General features: G+C 50.9%; 1 protein-coding gene across 1 annotated transcript; it reads left to right on the forward strand.

Moving 5' to 3' along the window:
• The first annotated feature begins 7,092 nt into the window (after positions 1-7,092).
• Positions 7,093-9,511, forward strand: SIX6 (SIX homeobox 6). Its single transcript, XM_048308329.1, has 2 exons — positions 7,093-7,919; positions 9,061-9,511. The coding sequence occupies exons 1-2, from the start codon at positions 7,348-7,350 to the stop codon at positions 9,227-9,229; spliced, it is 741 nt and encodes a 246-aa protein (XP_048164286.1). The 5' UTR covers positions 7,093-7,347; the 3' UTR covers positions 9,230-9,511.
• Positions 9,512-20,512: the final 11,001 nt, after the last annotated feature.

The raw sequence follows: 20,512 nt of genomic DNA on the forward strand, positions 1-20,512 counted from the left end.
TCGGCCCTCAGATAGTTTAAAAAGGCATTAAAGCATCTCCCTTCTCATCCCGGAGCGCTGTTTCACACTAAGGATGCTGCGGAATGCCGCCGCTCGCCTCAACACAAGTTGTGCTCACAAAATTGTGTGCGTTTGTTTGTTTATGGAAGTGCAGCATTACAAGGCAAAAATGCATAGCCCGGGCGTGCAAGAAACTAGAAAATGCTTCCCTCCACGCTTAGTTGTGTTTTCCTCCCTATTGAGATTACTGAAGCAGAGGATGGATTTAAGATTATCAATAAGCAAAGGAAAATAAGTTGGGCGGAGGGGCACAAGCTGGAGGGAGGAAAAAAAAGATCAGCCGATAAAAGAAGAAAGGATAGAGAAATAGAAACAGGACTGAAGAGAGAGACACACAGAAAACTCTGCCAGCTGCAGCCCAGGTGTCAGTCAGATGCGATGCTGTTTTCAGAACAGTCAATTCAACCAACAAGAAATACAGCTTCAAAGAGAAATAGCTGACCTACCTGGTTTCAGATCAGACATGAAGAAGGGAAATAAAAAAAGAGAGGGATATGGAAAGAGGCATGTTCTTTTGGAAGCCAGATGTCTGCTCCGTGTACCCCGCTGGTGGTGAGGCTCTGTCCTTTCCAGGAACATCTCTCACCCATCTCCCTGCCTGTCCCGGAGGGTGAGAGCCGCCTCGTTGCTCTGCTCCCTAGGGACACTCGAATTCCTAGATGCCCCTGGGGCCCTGCATTTGCCACTCCGTCTTCCCAAAACATTAAATGCTTTCCCAAGGAGAAATAGCTTCAAAGCTTTATCCTGCCTTAAGCAATTCCTTAAAGACCCTCTTAAACTTCTCGGAATGGGAATTTAACAGCAGAATAGCAGGTAACTTCAATGATGCTCATTAACACCTCCCCGTGTCCCGGTAATTTAAGTAGCGGTGCCAAGGGAAGCTGAGGTTCCCACAGATCCAAGGACCCCAGTTCACCAGGAAGGTGGTCAGTCAGTTCAACAGGCTTTGGGGAAAGCCGGTAGGGATTTCCCGGTTAATTCCTGTCCTGTTCCTGTCCTGCGGCCTGTCCCCACCGGGGCTTGGCAGGGCTAGGGAGCTCCTTCACCCATCTATTTGTTATAAGGACTCCCAACCCGAGTTTATCACTCTGCACCCACCAAAAAAACACCTTCAGAAGCTGCAGAAAGAGGAACTTTGTATCCCACTGGTTCTGTCTTGTTTGTTTTCTCCTGTTTCCCAACAGAATCCCTCTGAAAAAAAACCCAGCTAACTCCAAAGCCATAAACAACCACTTTCATTACCAATGGCAAGCAGGAAGGGCTCATTCGTATTATCATCTCTAATCAATGATTAATGGGTTGCATTACTCTGAAAAGAGACATGGTCAAGTCAGGGCTCAGAAAAGGCTCCCAGACCCTTCCCCACTGCTGGGAGACGCCCAAGCCCATCATCCTGTTAGCGGAGGGCCACGATGCTGCCTCTTGTTGAGCTCCATGCCCCTCTCCTGTGTTCTGGCAGCTCCCCCCAGTCCTGATTGCGGCTCTTCCAGCTGACGGAGATGGCAAAGAAACCCAGGATCTTCCCTGCAGAGAGGACAGGGCACCCCGTGCCCCAGCAGCATCTGTGATCGAGTTTGGGAAGGTCTCTGGAGGCACCCGGCCAAATAACCCCAAAAGAAAGCAGGGGGATGTCACTGCCTGATTTATTGGGAAAAGGGATGGAAGGTTCCTGTCCTTATGAAGCTGCTCTGGGATAAACTGGCTCCTTGAAGCTGTAATGCTGTAGCCCAGGCAGATGCTCACCTTCAGCCGTGGCCCCAATCCTGTTTCCAAGCCCGGGGTGGTGCCTGACTCCCACATGGTACCCAAAGCTGTGGAGGAGCTCCCTGACAAGAAAAGAGGGACTCCAGTTCCTGAGCAGCCTTCAACCGTAGCGAGTCACCTCCAGGAAGGGCTGGAGTCCAGCTCAGCGCCAGCGCTCAGGCCAGCCGGGACACTGGATTTCTCCTGGACTCAGCCCCAGAAACATTCAGACACCTCAGGGTATCTGACTGTGGTTCTTTACCTCCCCCAAACCCGCGAATTGTCCTCATTCCTGATTTCTGCTAAATAAGTGTTTTTGTGGCAACCCTCTTTCCCATCCTGGGAGAAGTTGTAATATTTAAAGGACGAGGAGAGGAGAGGAGAGGAGAGGAGAGGAGAGGAGAGGAGAGGAGAGGAGAGGAGAGGAGAGGAGAGGAGAGGAGAGGAGAGGAGAGGAGAGGAGAGGAGAGGAGAGGAGAGGAGAGGAGAGGACTTAATGGGGGAGAAAAAGAGAAAAACACGATCAATCAAAAAAATTTCTATTTATTTGAATACTTTGGGATTTTGTTGCTTTTGTTGAAATTTTCAGTGAAAATCCTGATGGAAGCAGATTGAAGATTGTACAGGAACATCTCGTCGTAGAAGGAGATTTGGCAATGTGTGTATTTACCTGCAGGTGAAGGCAGCAGCCAAACAAATCCCAAAGGATTTCAGACTTTACAACCAGGTTCATAGCTACACCCTAAAGAAAATTAAAGATAAATCTTGGGCGGTAGATCCTTTCTGTCTGCAGCCATGGTCTTGACCAGGGCCCTGTACAAGGAACGTCTTTCCTTACCAATCTCAAAATAATTTAGATTTTTTGAGTTTTCAGTACATCTTTATTTTAACATCAGGTATGCCAGCCATGGCCTGATACTTCGTTTGACAAGTAACTTAAATAATACACAGAAGGACAAAGATTTAATGAATATACAGTGTGAGTGTAGAAAGTGGGTGAACATATCTCCCTGTCCAACAGCATTTTAGGGACTTCAGTGCTTTCAACAGGTATCAGGACCTTAAGTGAGGATCCAACCTGCTCACTCTCTCTAATATTAAGCAGATTACAGCTTCAAATGTAACTTCATTTTTAGGAAGAAATGGAACGATTGATAGCTGTTATTTCAACAGTTATGACACTCTTTAAAATAATAAGGCACGTGAAACACATCAAAACACAGGTCGTTTCCCTACCGAGCATCCCCCACTACAGCATCCTGAGCTTGAGATCCTCCCTCCATCAAAGCTCCCGGATGGCTCGGTGGGAAACGCTCCCGAAAACCCCATCCCCCCTCCCCGAGGGGGGCTGACATTTCCAGTAACCTTTTCTATCCGCGAGAGCGGGCACTGTCCTCGGGCTGAGCATCCCCCGCCTGCTCCGAGCGAGCGGGGTAAGAGCCAGCCAGGGAAGGACAGGGAACCTCCCCGCTTCCCAGTGCCCGCTCCAGCCCCGCCCGTCCCGCAGCGCTCCACGGCACCAGGCCGGATCCTGCCGAGACCCATCCAAGGCCGGAAAATCCCGGCTGGTTTCCCAGATACCCGCCCGAGGGACTGCCTGCGCTCCGGTTCTGCCGGTCAGCATCCCTTAATGAACTCCAACATCTCTGACAATCCTACCGAGACTTTAAAGTGAGGCTTCTCCTCCCAAGGGTATTTTTTAATATACTACTTAACGCCAATCAAGTGCTTTAAAAATGTATTCGCACCTCTGCTGCGTTTGGAAGCTCCGTCTAGATAAATAATCCCCAGCGACTGAGATTCTAGGACCCAGCATAGCTGGCGAATCCTTATACGAAGGTGTATAGATACGTTGCTCAGCGTATTTTTGCTTTAAGGCTCTGAGGAGAGGGGAATATGTCCTGTCCTGAGGCCAGAACACCGTGTCCATGCAGGCCGCTGAGATGCTACAGATGTCTGGTCATATTTTTGATAAATATTTTTTCACGTACAATTTTATTTCTTGCTCTCCAGTGGGTTCGTCTCTGCAGCATTAACTCCTCACTCTACCTGTGGCAAGAGTCAAGGCTGTCACCCAAATAAAAGCAGTTATCTTTGCCGGCTATTATGTCAGGAGCAGGGTTTCTATTATACGGGGGGAGGGAGGGGGAAAGAAGATGGGGGAAAAAGGCCGAAATGAAGTGGGCACGGCCAAGTGCATCCCCAGGCTCGCCCGCAGCTCTAATAAGACATGGGGGCTGAGCCAGGAGCTTGGGCACCACAGGAATCTCGGCTTTCCCGGATGAGGCGCCGCGTTCCAGGGGGATGGGGTCGCTGCGATCGCTGCGGGTCGCGCTCCGGAGGCAAAGCCCGGCCCTGCCCGATCCGGGGGTAGAGCTCTTGTGGAGCGGCGGGGCAACGGCGAACCTGCCAGGGTCCCGGCCATGGATAAAATTCCCTGGGGTCTGGGAAAGGGATGCGGGGCCCCCCTGGAAGCTGATCTCTCTCGGCCCTGGTAGCTCAAAGCAAGGAGCCCCAAGAATCTTCCCCAGACAGGGACACCGGACTGTGCCACTTCCCCAAAACAGAACCCATTGTACCCAGCTGGAAAACAGGGGCTGGGCTGGCTTCCCTCTTTGGGTCACCCTTTAAATGGTTAACACAAGGTTCCTGGGTCCATTTCGGTGTCTCTTTTCTTTCTCTTCCTCTCCCCTCCCAGCAGTGCTGCCAGCATCGCCCCATCCGGGCCGGTTTCTGGGGAACAAAGGCTGGGGACCTGGGGGACAGCCCCTCACCCCTGCGAGCTGCTCTTAATGAGGATTCATTTCTTTAGCCTACAGTCCTGGCTTTCATTATGGAGCCTGTCTCGCTCTGTTCATGGTCATTAGGCTGCAGCCCAGTAACTCCCTCGCCAGATCATGAGCATGATTTTAAAAAATAGGAAAAAAAAAAAAAAAAAAGACACCTTCAGTAATATTAGTAATCATCTTCATCATCACCATCCTCATCTGGCCGTTCTAAACTAGCTACCCATTAACCCAGGCTTTCTACCCTTCTACATCTCTCCCAGCAGAGGTTTTTCTCCATCAGCCCCGTCCCGGGACGCTGCCAGGGGCTCGGTGGGCTGGGGGGCGGCGGGGCAGCTCCTGTCCGCGGGGACGCTCGCAGAGCCGCCGAGGTCGCCGCCTTCTCACCCGCTCGCTGGGGAAGCCCGATGCTCATACCGAGGAGGTCTGGAGGCTTTGTAAATTGTTGCCCTAAAAGGTTATTTGGGATCTTTCGTTGACTACGTCAAAATATTGTTTTTCCCTAACGGAGAAGACAGTGGTGGGATGGAAGGCTGGAAGAGGACTCTCAGCAATATTTATAGATTATATTCTCCTCTTCTCTAATTTTTTCTCCCTTTTTTTTCCCCCTAAGCAGATCGGCAAACTAAACCTGGGTAAAGGTGAAGCCGAAAAGTCTCCCCTTTTATTTTTTTTAAGTTTCTGTGAAGTGTCTCTGAACTCGTGAGTTTTGTGTGCGCTTTTATGTCTCCCCAGCTCTGTCGGGTTTTATGAAAATGAGCAGTATTGAAAGCTTTTCCATCCCGCTAGCTGTGAGCCTCACATAAATGATGTAAATGGCTCGAAGGGTTTTTTTCAAGTGAACTGTGTAGATCTGTGAAAATAATATCAGGGTTTTCCGTCAGAATGAGCTTAGCACTGTACTGAGGCGTACCATAATCTGACCCGACACCTCCGACCATCTGCGCTATCTATCTGCCTTCTGATTTACCAAATCTTCACAAGCAAAAGACAAATTGTACTTGATACTAAAGAAAAGACGGCGAGCCTCAGTCCAGCTCCATTTCTGCGGAGAAATGATTGGAGAAAATGTAAATCTGTTTAATTTCGGTCTACAAGCAACTAGCAAAGGAGCTTTCTTAAAGAAGGGAAGAAAGGAAAACAAAAACAATAGAGGAGAAAAAAAGAATGGGGGGGGGGGGAAGAGACAACAACAGGAGATCAAATTAAGAAGGGATTTTTTTGACAAGCATTCTAGAAAAAAATACATTGCAAACAGCAGAAGGGAGAACATATTGAGCTTAATTCAAAATATATGCTGCCTTTCCGAGCATAGTCCCTAATATTCCCGGGAAGAAATTGCCACTGGGCAGCTATATGTAGAATAAAGAGTGGCTTCTTGATCATCCTCCCGTTCTCTACAGAAAATAAATCGTATCATCGCAGCTCAGAAAGTGATTTCATCCCACTCCGAGACGTCTGGAGCTGGTCCCCCTCCTCCGAAGGGGCGGCCGGGGCTCACCTCGCACCCAGCCCTGCGGTCGCTCTCTCGGGGCACCGAGGGGGGAAAAAACCCGCGGGGAATGATTACTGCGAGGTGATCAATATTTCAAAAGATTCCCGAAATCTGCTTTAAGTCGCTTTCCTGACCTACAAATGACTTCTCACTCCTCGCGACTATTCTCGGCGTCTTTTCAGGACTGTTCAGCCGAAAACAATAAGGGTTTAAATGTTAAAAAAAAAAAAAAAAAAAAAAAAAAAAAAAAAAAAAAAAAAAAAGCTTTGGTTGAACGGGGAAGGGCGCTGGGCTCTTTGTAGATAATTCCTCGTCTTATCAGAGATGGGAAGTCATCTACAGGGAGAACGGGGAGAGTTTTTCCCTAAATCTCTGCTGTTCCTGACGTCCTCCCGCTGCATCCATTGTCAGTGACACTCCCAGCATCACGGTCACTGTTATACAGGCAGTTTTTTTATCTGATTTATCAGCTCTGCCTTATTCCCCTCTCCGCCCGCGGGTGCGCGGAGCTCTGTGCGAACATCACCGTGCCGGACCCCACAGCTTTACCGGGGAGAGTGTGGGGGTCCCGGCCGCCCTATGGCTGGGACCACTCCCTCCAACCTGCCGACAGCACCCTGCAGCGGGAGTCCCCTTCCCGCCCCGCAGCCTGCCTTCCCTGGGCCGGCCGGGCGGCTCTGCCCTGCCCGGGTCGGCGGGACAGGGCGGCGGGGTCGCGGTCCCCGGGGAGCGACCGGGGCGCCGCGCGTAGCGAGGCGGGGAGCGGGGCGGGGAGCGGGGCGGTGCAGGGCCTTCCTCGTGATTGGCAGCGGCTGACAGTGAGTGGCAGCCCCGCCATGGAAACCCGGGAGCCAATCTGCCGAGCCCGCAGCAAATCAGCCTCTCCCGCAGCAGCGCGGCGGCGGCGCGGAGCTGCCCTTGTGCCTTTTCTGCTTTCCTTTTTTTCTTCTCTTTTTTTTCCTCCTTTTTTTTTTTCCCCCCCCTTCCTTCCCTCCCCCCCGCCCACCCTCCCTCCCCGCTCCATCCTTCTCCGCCTCGCCCCTGCCCACCGCCCCCAGTCGCCGGAGCTGCCGAGCGGTTCCCATCTCCTCTCCGCCCTCCGCCGTCCCTCCCGCGGCAGCTCCGCCGGCTCCGGCAGAGGCAGCAGCGGAGCGAGGGGCGGCCCCGGGGCCGCTGCCCCTTCCCCGCCGCGGGGCTGTGCGCGGTGGCGGCGGGCATCGCCGGGGGTGCGCGGAGCGCGGAGCGGAGCCCGGCGCCGCCTCCATGTTCCAGCTGCCCATCCTCAATTTCAGCCCGCAGCAGGTGGCCGGGGTATGCGAGACCCTGGAGGAGAGCGGGGATATCGAGCGCCTGGGGCGCTTCCTCTGGTCCCTGCCCGTGGCCCCCGCGGCCTGCGAGGCGCTCAACAAGAACGAGTCGGTGCTGAGAGCCCGGGCCATCGTGGCCTTCCACACGGGGAACTACCGGGAGCTCTACCACATCCTGGAGAATCACAAGTTCACCAAGGAGTCCCACGCCAAACTGCAAGCCCTCTGGCTGGAAGCGCACTACCAGGAGGCGGAGAAGCTGCGGGGCCGACCCCTGGGGCCGGTGGACAAGTACCGGGTGAGGAAGAAGTTCCCGCTGCCCCGCACCATCTGGGACGGCGAGCAGAAGACACATTGCTTCAAGGAGCGGACGAGGCATTTACTGCGGGAGTGGTACCTGCAGGACCCTTACCCCAACCCCAGCAAAAAGCGGGAACTGGCTCAGGCCACGGGACTTACCCCCACGCAAGTGGGCAACTGGTTCAAAAACCGCAGGCAAAGGGACAGGGCAGCAGCCGCTAAGAACAGGTAAGGTGCTGCCCGTCCCGTCGGGACACAGGTTCCCCCTTAGGGAGGTTTCGCCCCCGCCCGCCGAGGCCGAAGGCTGCGAGGAGGCGGTGCGAGACTGCCGGCAGAGGATGGGGAAACGAGCCCGGGAGATTTCTCCCCGGGAAACGCAGCGAGATAAAGCAGAAGCAGCGGGAATTACTTCGTTTTAATAGGGGAGGATCCCCGCCCTGGGCTCCCTCTTGGCTGCCCTGTGGGGGAGCGGGACAGGGGGAGCAGGAGAGGGGCCGCCTGGAGCCACCGGCTGGAGCTGGCGGCAGACGGGCCGTGTTCAGGGGCCGAGCGGAGACAAACCCCCTTCAAAGTTTTGCCTGGACATATAAATACCGGTTTGAGATATGTCCGTCCTGAGAAGAGCCAGCCATGCCCTCTGCGGGCCGTGCCCCAGCCGCCGTGCCCTGTTCCTCCGCTGGAGCCATCCGGGAGCATTCCTTGGGATGTTGTTCTTATTTCTATTTTAAATACATAAATATATAATAGAAATACTATATATAAAATTTTTTTTATAAAATATGTTAGAAAATAAAATCACGGCTCTAAATGAGGAATGTTAGCCCAACGCTAGTGGCACAAGCAGACTCCCCGGCAAGAAGGGGAGGGAGCAGAGTTCCCCCGTTATCTCCTCTCCAGGATCCCGGGGCGGGGTAAATTCCCCTTGTCACCCCTCAGCCTGGCTGTCGCACGTCGGGGACGTGGGTACTCTCACCTGGAGCCCTTTTTTATCGGCTGAGGGAAGATGTAAGGCCTACTGGAGGGGAGACACCGCCCGGGAGCTGCTGCAGGGAATTACTAACCCCTAAGATGAGGCCCGGTTTGGGGGCAGGTTACGGAGGAGGGGGACAGCCTTCCCCTGGGTGTGCCAGCCGAGGAGCGGGGCTGACCCTGGGGTGAGCACTCGGTTTGTCAGACAGAGCTGAGGAACTGGGTGCCCACCCAGCTTCTCCTCTCTGCTGTCGCTGGTATAACCGGTGAGAGCTGGAGTTCGGGGGCAGCGGCGTGGGGGTGCAGGTCGGGGGAGCCCCTGGGGGGGACACAGGGGACACAGGCGGGTGCCGGGGTGCGGAGGGCGGGCGGTGATGCTGTGTGTGCCGCTTCCTTGCAGGCTACAGCAGCAGGTCCTAACGCAGGGCTCGGTGCGCTCGCTGCAAGCGGAGGAGGAGAGCGGCGGGGAGGCGGTGGGGGCCGCCTCCAGCCCCGCAGCCAGCCTCTCCAGCAAAGCGGCCACCTCCGCCATCTCCATCACATCCAGCGACAGTGAATGTGACATCTGACACCACCGCCATGGCAAACCGGGGCGAGCGGGAGGCCCGGCTCACCGGTGCCTGCCGACACGGCCAGAGCAGCGGGGCTGGCAGTGCCCGGCGCGGGCGCCGAACGCGGGGTACGGGGCGCTCCCTGCGGCCGCCGGCCCGCGCCTCCCTCCCAGCCCTGCAGCAGACTGCATTTAAAAACATCATTAAAATCGTTGTCGCCTTTATTTCTAAGGATTTGCAGAATTGATGCCTAAAAAGAAATAATTAAATAAAGCCCAGAAAACGTAAAAAAAAAAAAAATCATCAAAAAACCGAATGCCAAGTTGCAAAATGTCTGAGCCCCTGCCCTTATCCCGCAGGGTTGTTTCATGTTGAACAGACGCAGTTCTTCTGGTTGGGTTTTGCTTTACTTTAAAGGGTTTTTTATATATATATATATAATGTTTATTTACTTATTTAAGGGATTGCTATGGTAGATTTTTTTCTATTATTATTATTAATTATTATTATTTTTGGCTTGTTCTCTATGTGCACAGGTGACTTGTAGAGCATGTGCAGGACGAAACTGTATGAAGCAGCCTAAAACCATAATAAAATATTTGGTGAACGACCCTCGCATCTGCTTTGAAATGACGGTGTCGGTCTCAAGCCCGCCAGTTTACGCAGAGCAGATCTCCGAGGCCACGGGTATTTCAGCAGCAGCTCGGCAGAAACCGAACTAGCGGGTTCCCGGGACCGGGGGTGATGTCTTTGCCAGGCAGGGAGCCGGGAGGAGCCGGGATGAGGCGAAAGGAGTGGGAACGGGGCTGGCGGGGGATGCGGGTGCCCGAGGAAGGGAAGGAGGCAGCATCGCCGCAGCTTCTTCTCTCCCAAGGGCTGAAGCTTTGGGGATTATCGGAGGCGAATTTTCTGAGACGGACGAGGAAAAAAAAAAAAAAAAGAAAAAATTACTATTATGGAGAGAAACGGTCGGGGCACAGCCCAGCCGGGGAAATTAAGTTTCCTCCCTCACCTGGCAAAGGCAAGGAGAAGATGGGGAACGAACAGTTCTCCATGCCAGTGAAAGGCCATAACGGGGGCGAAATTACCCCAAATCGCGATGTGCCAGGGGCTGTCCCCACCATCCACCTCCCTCGCTTTGTTTTGCGCCGGTTTTGCTGGAGGAGACCAAACGCCAGGTCCAAAGGAGCGTGCTAAGCTTTTTTCCCCAGCAGAAGGATTTCATATTATACAATTTGACATTGATCTTTAAATCGCCTGAGCTGTGCTTTTTTTGTCTTCTCGGTCTCATCGCGTTTACTTCCCTGTCCTCAGAGAGATGCCTCCCCGGTAAGCTGATTGCTCGGTTCGTTTTATTTAGCAGCCGAAGCTTGGCACCGGGGAAAGCCGGGCGGCGCTGGGAGCGGGAGATGCCCCGGCTCCCGCTCGGCTCTGGCTGCCTGCAAGGGCAGCGGCCGGGGGTGGGGCACAGGGGCATTTCAGCTCCGTGATAGTTTAATTCAGTCCTGCTGCCTTTTATCGGGAGGTATATTCCCGTCTCGGCAGTCACCTTTCCCTCTTTTCCTAAGTTTGAATTTAAAACCTGGATTCAGGGCGTTTACACTGCCGATGCCTAAATCTGCGTTCCGTCCCCAAAATCATGTGCCTTGGTTTTCCTTTCAGACTGTTCCAGGGATGGGCCAGGTAGCAGGAATTTTTTAGCTTTTTTTTTTTTTCCAAGTCAATTTACAGGCAGCTCTCTCCCTGGTGGGGTGTAACGGGCAAATAATCTACATTTTAGGAGTGCGGAAGTGTTGGATCGAAGGGCGGGGAGCGGGGGCAGAGTCCGGGTCTCCACCTGCCTTTGGGGTACCCACCTGCGGGAGGGTCCGGAGCGCACTTTGGACCCCAAACCCTGAGGTTTATTGCCTCCTGAACTCCATCGGATTTAAGCCGTGCAAGAACAGCCCGGGTTTGCTGTTCTAGCGTCAAATGAGGCTGGGGTTTTACCTTGAGTTTGGGGTTCGCTTCCCACCCACGAGGTTGTTTTGGGAGCAAAAGCGGTGTTCTCCCTCAAAACGGAATCTGCTGAAACACATCGTGTTCTTCCTTTATTTCTTTTCTTCCCCGGGAATCGGTGAATCTGATTCAATTTCTCCGTCGGCTTCTCTGGGCAGAGTAGCAGCGCTTATTGTGGGGAATTAAATCTTTCGGAAAGATATAAAGAGAGCGGAGAGCACATGCGCTCAGCGTGTCATAAAGTGGGATTTCTTCCCAACTAAAAAACACCTGGAATTTGGACAACAGGCAACGGGTTAATACTGTCTCCTTCGACAAAGGGTTTGAGCGTCATGAAGGATGCGGGATCTCCCCGAGTGGGCAGTGGAGGGACTCTCCCGCGGATGCTGGCGGTGAAAGCACAAACCAACCTCTTCCGAAAGAGCGGCCGGGGCGGGGGAAGGAGCACGGAGCAGCCCCGCTGCCCGGCCTTGCTTGCTGTGGGAGAACGGGAGAACCGAGCGTCTCCCAGCTCCGCTCTTCCCCGCCGGGGCTCCGCAGGGGCCGGGGCCGCGAGGCTGCGCCGGCGCCTTTGGTTAGACCGAAAAGACCCAAAATAAAAAACCGCGGTTTCCCCACCCCGTCCCCCCGTTGTTTTTTTTTCCTTCTGCCCTTTCCCTTCCCTTATTGAAAGTGAATGCCTTTCCCCTGGCATTTTCAGCATTTTTTTTTACCCCAAAGATCAGCCCAAGCCGTCGCCCTCCCGAGCCTCTGGTTGCTTTAAAAATAATAATAATTATAAACGGGTAAGAGTGAAGGAGCTTGTATTTACACTAAACAAAACGCTCCCAAAAGGGTCACTAAAAAAGTCTGCCTTGACCCCTCTCTCTCCGGTTTAACAAAGAAGGAAAATATTGTATCAAAAGTGAAGTGAATGGGGAAGGTGGAGAAGAGAAACAGCTTTTCCTCTCTTCAGCTGGGAAGGGGGGAGAAACGTTTGAATATTTCCGTTTCTTTTGAGAAGCGGGGCAGCCCCGGGCAGGGCTGAATGGGAAAGTCTTGTAAGCGGGCTGGGAGGCTGTCAAACTGCTCAGAGTAATCACTGCTAATGAAGGGGTCTCCAGCCCTCCCTGGGACAAAGGATGCTTACGAGTGCTCGCCGGGGCTGAATACCTAATAAGTTTGCAAGGGGGAAAAATGAGTGAGCTGTCCGTAAATTGATTTTGCAAGGAAAAAAAAAAAACCAACAGAAAAAACTCCTTGCAACAACAACAAAAAAGGAAAAAGCAAAGGCTTGCAGGCTGGGGAGAGAGCCTGGCCCCAGTGCAGCTGGGGACAGAAGGCCCACTTTTCCAGGCAGCATTGTCCCAGTCCCACACTGCAGAGGAGGACTGCTGCTGCTTGCAGTGGAAACTGGGGTGCAGGGACGGCTGGGGGACGCAAGAGCCTTGGAAAAACCACACTGGCCTCTCCAGGCCGAGGGTACTGCCCCAGCTGCTGCCTGGCCCATGCGGGTGCTCCCTGTATGCCCATCCTCATGCTCCACTTTGCACAAGCCTTGCAGAGTGCTCATCCCATCCCCATCCCACAGCGCAGTCCCACAAAAGGGACTGTTCCCTATTTGTTCTGCCACTGCCTTTTGCCCCTTTTCTAACCACAGTGTTTTCTTTGCAGAACAGAAAAAGGGAGGTGTCTGGAAATCTGTCAAATATTGCACTGCCGCCAGCACTTCTCTTGGCTGGGAGGGCTCCTGTACAAAGGGTCAGCTTTGGCTTGCTGGCCTGGAGCTGGGTGCTGGGAGATGTAGGAAGGGGCTGGATTTGGGGGGAAACACCCCTGTGTGACAAGAAGAGCGTGTGTGTGTGTGTGTCATAGCTGTGGGAAGCAAGAGAGTGAGCCACGTTTTGGGTGTTTCACGCATCCAATTAAAGGCTTGGGAGGATCAGACTCTCTCAGATCCAGTTACCCCTGGCCGCTGCTGGGGTAATACCATGAGAGAGAGCGTAATACTCCCCAGCCACGTCTGCCCCCGCCTCTCAGCAATGCCAGGCACCAGCTTGTCCATGTTTCTGTTATTTCTTTCTTCTCCAGGAGAAGATCCACATGTGTTTGCTGGAGAGAAGGATGGAGGCATCGGAGGCCAAAGGGAAAGGGCACTGTGGGGTGCAGAAGCTGCCAAACTTTGACCTGTTCTTTCCCTTGTCCCTTCCCCAAGGCTACCTTGCAGCCCCAGCACCCCAAAGGAGCCAGAACCCTGGGCTGACCTTGGTGTGCCCCCCTGAGGGGGGCCCAGAGGGTGAGACCTAGCTGAGAATCCAGGGAAGAAACATTTCATCTTAGATCCTTTGAGGCTTACAGCACTTTGCACTCTATCAGCATTTATTCTTGGCACCAGGGTGACAGAAAAAGCCCATGGATTTATGTTCCTTTCTCTCAGGACTCGCTGCAAGACCCCCAGTCAAAGGCCAGGAAAAGGCTTCCCTTCCTTCATCACTAGTTGCATCCAGTCTAAACTCCCCCAAATTGCAGAAATTCCCAAGAAAGCTCATTTTCATGCCGCTGCCTTCTGATCTGTGGCATAGGCCTCTCTGGCACACACCTTTCCCTGCAAGAAATAAGGCTAGGAAGGAAATTTCCAGCTTCAAACTGTGTAAAAGCAAAGTGGGTTCACATATTTGTACCCTCTGCCTCTTCCCAGAGGTGGGAGAGAGGCACTGTTGCCCCATAATCCTCCATACTTTGTTAATTTTCTTCTTACACTTAGCAGAGCTGGTGCCATTCCATCCCACTGGAGTCAGCCCAGAGCATCAGCCCTCACCACTGCTTCTACTATTTCTGTCCCAGAAATCCTAAAAATGATACCAGACACCCAGTGTTCTCCCTTTACAGGCTCTCTTCTCACTGTGAGGAGTAAAACCCAGGGGACTTGTCTTGTATCTTGGGATTGTCCAACAGTGCTGAGCTAAACCCCCTTCTCTGGGTGACCCTGACACCCAGCATGCGTGGGATGGGATCCTCACCCTCCCCATTTACCGCTGAGGGAAAAGCATCTCCTCTCCAGCAATGCCCAAGGAGGGGCTTGATGGGACCTCCAGGACTTCTTCCACACCATGCAGCCAAATAAATGCTGTCAGACAACCTTGCAGCTCACTATCCCCCAAATCTGGATTTGCAGCTCATTTTCAGGCAACCAGGACAGCCTTATCAGGAGGGTGTCCATATGGAGACCAGACTTACAGGGTGGTCTCTTTTTTCCCTAGCACACCTTCATCCATCACACACTCCTGACTGGAAAACACCTGGCAGGGTTTTATCTCTTTATTGTCACAGTACCTGCCATGGAGCAGGAAGACACTCTGCCGGGTCTGTGCTATTAAATGACCGGTCCTGACACTGCTGCCTGCTGGTGGGGCACTGCTCCATGATTTTCAGCTCCCTCACCCTCCCAATAATATGTCTGTGTTCATGGGAAAGACTCTGTATGCTATGCTAGCTATTGAGCTCTTCCCTAGGGATCGTGTGAGACAGCTCTGCCTGGTCTGAGGCAAACCTGAGCCAGGGACTCTTCTAACGTTTTAATAGGATAAGTGATGAACCTCAGTGCCCTCATATGCTTTAATGTACAGATACAGCCAGACTAAATCACTTGAGACATCCCAAACAGCCTAAAGGATTTAGACACATCTCTTTATTTCCATTTAAAGCTGTTCCTCTTGATACCCTCTTTTTTTCCTTTTCTTTTTTTTTTAGCAGTCTGATATAAAGCAAAGATGTGAGAGGAGAGGTTGTCACAGTCTAGAGGTAGGAACGGAACAGAAGCATCTATTTGTCCTGAGCACCCACATCTTATTTGCAGCAGTCTCAGAAGTTCAACCCCTTTGAAAACTCCACAAAAGCTGGATAAAGGTTTCAGAGTGGAGCCTCTAAGAGATAAATAGCCACTGCTGAGACCTGCATGCACACACAGGTATTGATCAGCAGAACAAGCTTCTCAGCCTTTATTCAATAACTCCATAGTAACCCCAATGACACACTATTTGGGGTTTCTCCAGGACAAGCAGGAAGTTTTAACCCAGCACTACCTTCTCTTTTTCAAGACCTGTTGATTTCAACAGACAACTCTACAATGGGAGAGCAAGACTTGATTTTTTTTTCACCTGCAAGCCTTTTTCTCATCGGAATCTTCTTTCAATGCTTTTAGTGGCTCTATTCAGGACAAAGCCATCCCATTCCTCCCAATTTCACCCACTGAAATGCATGTGCTGCTTCAGAAGCAATTCTTGAATGCTTTCATAGCATGTAGTTGTAATACCAAGGTAACCAAGGATGGAATGAGAGCTCTTGTCTTGGAACTTTGTATAGGAGGGTAATTCCCCATTAAATGTACAGTGAAGCAGTCACACACAGGGACACTCAGCTCCAGTCTCTTTCAGGCACCTCGAAGAAACACAAGAACTCACAACTCTTCAGGGAGCAAATCGCTGTGTCTGCAGGCTGGGAAAAAGCTTTCTCATGAACATCTCTATCAGGACACTTATACTGGAAACTGCTCTTCAGGCCAGGTCATTTCTTAAGCCAATTTGAAGACTTTATAGGTTGTTCTTCAAAATTACCTTGGCTTGCAACCATTTTCTCTACCACACCTTCCACTAGTGCAGGTCAGCAGCTGGTCCCTGGAGTCACCTTGGGGATAGATGTCCCCAAAACTGACATGGAGGGGTTTGATCTCCAGGGGCTGCTGTGTGGCCAGTGGGAGAGAGCAGTGCTCAGGCAGGTGACTCAGGGTGCCTAATCCCACTCTGGTTGTGCTGGTGCAGTAATCCAGCCCCGTCAATCTGGCTCTGTTGCCCAGAGAGCCGGCGCCACCCTCCTCCCCCTCTGTCCTTAGCAGCAAGGAGATCTAGGCAGTTTTAACCAAGATCAGCTCTCTAACCAAGTTCACTGTCTGCCAAGGCTCATCTCTGCCTGTTGACCGCAGAGTGAGAGGAGGCTCCTGAGGCCAGAGCTGATTTCTGTGAGTATTGTTCCCATTCAGTCGGTGATCCTTTTTATCCCCTGAGAGCCCCAAGTGCTGAAGGAGTGATGCAAACCAATTTGGTTGTTAAGATTAAACTGCTGGAGTGCTTCCTGGCAGACTCATGTGGCAGGTCACTCCTGGGTCAGAAGGACTTCAGGATTCCAGTGACAGGGTGTCTTCTGCAGGGAATGGCTCTTGAAGCAATACTAGAGCCACATTGCTACTTAAGAGCACAAAGTTCAGGGCTTCTTGGTGGATCTCATTATTTTTCAACTTTTTTTAAGCTATTCTGCCTGGTAATATTTCAATTTATTACTATTCAATGCTAATAAACATTCCCATGACAGCATTTTAGCTGTTTTCTGCCATTTTCTTTAGGCTTTGCTTCTGATGGAAAATCACAGTCTCTTTGCTAAAGAAATGAGCCACAGGAACTCTGCTAAAAATCTTCCTCACAGCAGCATCCTTGGTGTGCATCGGACTTGATGGACATGGCTGTTTACCAGCATCAGGTCTTACCTTTCACCCACCCTTCATCCCACTCTGGCTTTCAAGCGTCTCATCTCAAAATTAAGCGTTTGATGGACAGAGGCTTAAAGCAGATGAAAAGTAAAAAAAAATTAAGTTTTGTAGCACAATCTCAGAGTAAAGTGAGTGACCTGCTCTGCCTGTGGCTTGTTTTTTTTAGAGACAAAGTATTTGTTCTACTACTTATTGATGTTGCTAATTGCCATTTGGAGAGGCAGGGCAGCAGGCTGCTTTGCTGGATGTGGAGCCCTTTTGATAAATGAGCTCTGAGAAGCAAAGAATTTGCTGTAGCAGCCCTGGAATATGTGCTGCATTTTGCAATATGTGCTGCATTTTGCAAAGGCACTGAGTGCTCTCCATCTCCTCGCAGAGAGAGCTGCTGGTGCTCAGCTCTTTTATTTAGGAAGCCACAAAATGCAGCTGTCTCATTTTAAAAGCTTGAATTTGAAAATGCTGACCCAAGATCTTAGGTTTGGGCCATGCTTGAATGCTTGCACATTCACTTTCCTGAATCAAAACCAGATTCTTCTCTCTCTCTCATGCCCACACACATCACACACATCTACACACACAGAGGGAGGAGAGGGAGGAGGCTGCAATTGAGGGAGCTCTTAGTGTTCTGTCCCAACTAAATGTCCATGATGGAAATAAACATGCTTGAGGAAGAAAAAAACCCATTGCATCCACATTAGCCATTGAATAGGTTATTACTTTACATGTACAGTATACAACTTTTCATATAGCTGATATCTTTTGTACTGGAGCATGAACATTAACCTTCTACTGTTCACCGTGGTTTGCAAACTGCAAGAATCAATTCACTGAAGATGGATGTTCACATCTAGTTAGCTTTCTGCATTATCTCAGCTGGAGAGGTCACTAAAAATAGTTGTATAGCACTTTCAATTTTCAAGAGGGAGATTTTATTATCATTTAGATCCATCATCGCTGCTTTACCTACCACGGTTCTTCCAGCTGAAATAATGCACAGAGCTGGTAGTGGCTAAGTGTTTTCAGAGTTCATGCACTGATGAGCAGGACAGCTTGGACAATATCTGAATTGCTAGCAACAGCAAACTGAGCAAGCTTCATGGACAGTGTAACACTGGTTCCGTAAATCCCCACTGCTTCAACTATTTCATCAAAAAATGTCAGGTTTTTTCCTGCTCTCCTGCACTGCAGAAGCAGGACTGATCTGTCACCGTGTGCTGCCCTGATCCTGCACAGTCACCTTCATGATCTGTAGTCCCCAGTCTCCCCACAGTCCTACTGCAGTCAGTGGGACATTTGTGGTGCCAGGAAGCATTGAGGGGCTGCAGGATCATACCCACATTGTGTGGGACAGGATGACAGAAGAAAGGCTGTTCTTAGCAGTACTGCAGCATGATTTTCACTTGATATCTTTATTACTTTTAACAATTTCCTGCACTTTGTTACGATAAGTCACCTTGCCAAGGCCCTCACGGCCTTCCAGGCATTACAGCTTGCTGTTCACATGTCACCTCCATGTGTCGCTACATACATGAGGTTGTAGGGATACATTTTGTTTGTTCAGGTTTGTTTGTGTTACAGGACTGACCCAGCCATTGTGAGGTTTCTGAGTTTCACCTTCCAAATACACACACGTGAGAGCACAGTGCCTTGGCCCGGTGCCTTGGCCCAGCTGCTCACACTGGCATTGCTGATCTTGTTTGCACTTAGAGAGTATTTATTTAAGCCATGAGGGCAAGGCTTAAAGAGAAGACATAAAATGCCTGGAAGCACAAAGTATCAGAAGACACCAAGAGTGATGGAGCAGAGTGATTCCTTCGTTACATTGCAAAGTAAGTGTAATTAATTAATTGCTTCTTTCATTTATTTAAAAGAACGGTATCAATTATTTGTTGCATAACTAAATAAACAATCTTTCCTTCAGTATTAATTGTTGAGATCTACATTGCATCTCGCTGTCAATTCAAGCCGGAACTAAACACATCTTAAGACCAGAAGCCAAGTTCTCCTTGACTTCAGTGGCCATTAGATCAAATCCTTCTACAGCAGCATGAGAACACAACTCTCAGGGTTTAATTACCTGGACATTAAAAACTTTGTAACAAGCTGCTCAACAGAACCTAATAGAAGTCTCTTTCCCTTTCACCCTTGCAACTCTGCATCCTATGTCCAGAAGAGGCTGTGCTGCCGCACATTAAGAAAATCCAGACAGTAACTCTCACTGTCTTGGACCTCAGGGAAATGGGCTACAGCTTCCCTTCTGGAGCTAGAAGGAAACTCTCACAATGGGTATCAAAGTGGATAAAATCAGAGAATCATAGAATGGTTTGGGCTGGAAGGGACCTTAAAGATCATCCAGCTCCAACCTGCTGCCATGGGCAGGGACATTTTCCCCTAGGCCAGGTTGCTCCCAGCCCTGTCCAACCTGGTCTGCACTTCCTGCGATGCAGTATCCACAGTCAAATTAAAATTAGCCATCACGCAAAAGTCTAGGAATATTTTCAACTGTCAACATGTTTGTGAGGGATAGAAGAAGTACACAGATCTGGGTGTTGTGTGGTCTTATTTCTGTCTCTCATTCCCACTCCAGAGAAGTTTCAGAAACTGGTCCTAGAAAAATGAGCTACCTGTGGTTTTTTATCTTGCAAATGTTTATTCGCAAGGAGACCCCTTCAGTGGGTGCTGTTTTTACAAGTCAGGACTGACCACATCCAGCTGGCATCTCCTATCAACCCAGGATGAAAGCTCCGGGTTCCAGGGAAGCTGATGGACCTTTAAGTCAGGGACACACCAGATTAACAAAGCTTTTAGTAAAAGTCAGCAAATGCAGAAGTCTGTGAGCTGAGAGCTATGTTGACATGGTGGGTTAGTCATGGCTCTGGTGTCCCACAAGGACAAAGCACACAGACCTCCTGACATTGTCCACGCTCATGGGACAGCTGTGGCCCTGCCACAGCCCCAGCTCACACCCTGACCCCCTCAGAGTGCCACCCACCCCAGGGCACTGGGATCCCTGCAGCACTGAGGCATTAGAGGCACCAGACCCCAAAACCAACAGGATTTGGGGCAAGTCTGAAAGCACTTGGAGGAAGTACTTGAGTGTTCTCATGGTGGATCCTCTGCCCTGCAGTGTCTGTCTGCTCATCACAAACCCTCCCTTGTCCATGAGCTCTTTGCTTCAGCACCTTTTCATGAAAGACTCCATGGTCCCCTCCTTTCTGCTCCCCCTCTTTTCCAGCCTCCTCCCCTCACCCTTGGACAGGTCCTCTCCCGATATCTCTGGAGTTTATCTAATCCCCACTGAGGCTCCCAGAAAGACCTGGCACCAACGTGAGCCCCTCTGCTAACACTAAACACCTTCTCCACAATGCCCCCACCTGTCCTTGTCATAGCAAACCCAGAGGTGAACGTGGCCTGGCAGCAGGAGGAGATGCCAGAAAAGAGCAGAACACTGTGGTCCTGGGAGGAACCCCACAGTGAGGGACTTTTGAGACAGAAAAGGATTTCCCACCCACGAACCTCCCTTTGAATTGTGAAAGCTTTTGCCACCTAGAGCATCTCATGTCTCAGCACACCTAAACATGGTGCTAATTGTCACAGCATCACCTGTCTGGAAATTCTGCTGTGAGCACCTTTTGTCACATCACATGTAAGAAAAATAGCAACCAAAAAAAGCATTGTTTCTCTCCTGCTGTGACAGTCACCCATCTCTTAGACCCATGTAAACCCCCTGAGTTCTTGAATATTAATTCAGAAATTCTCCCATTCATGTATTAACAATGAAAGCA

This window comes from Corvus hawaiiensis, chromosome 6 (assembly GCF_020740725.1).
Source record: "Corvus hawaiiensis isolate bCorHaw1 chromosome 6, bCorHaw1.pri.cur, whole genome shotgun sequence".
Classification (NCBI taxonomy): Eukaryota; Metazoa; Chordata; class Aves; order Passeriformes; family Corvidae; genus Corvus; species Corvus hawaiiensis.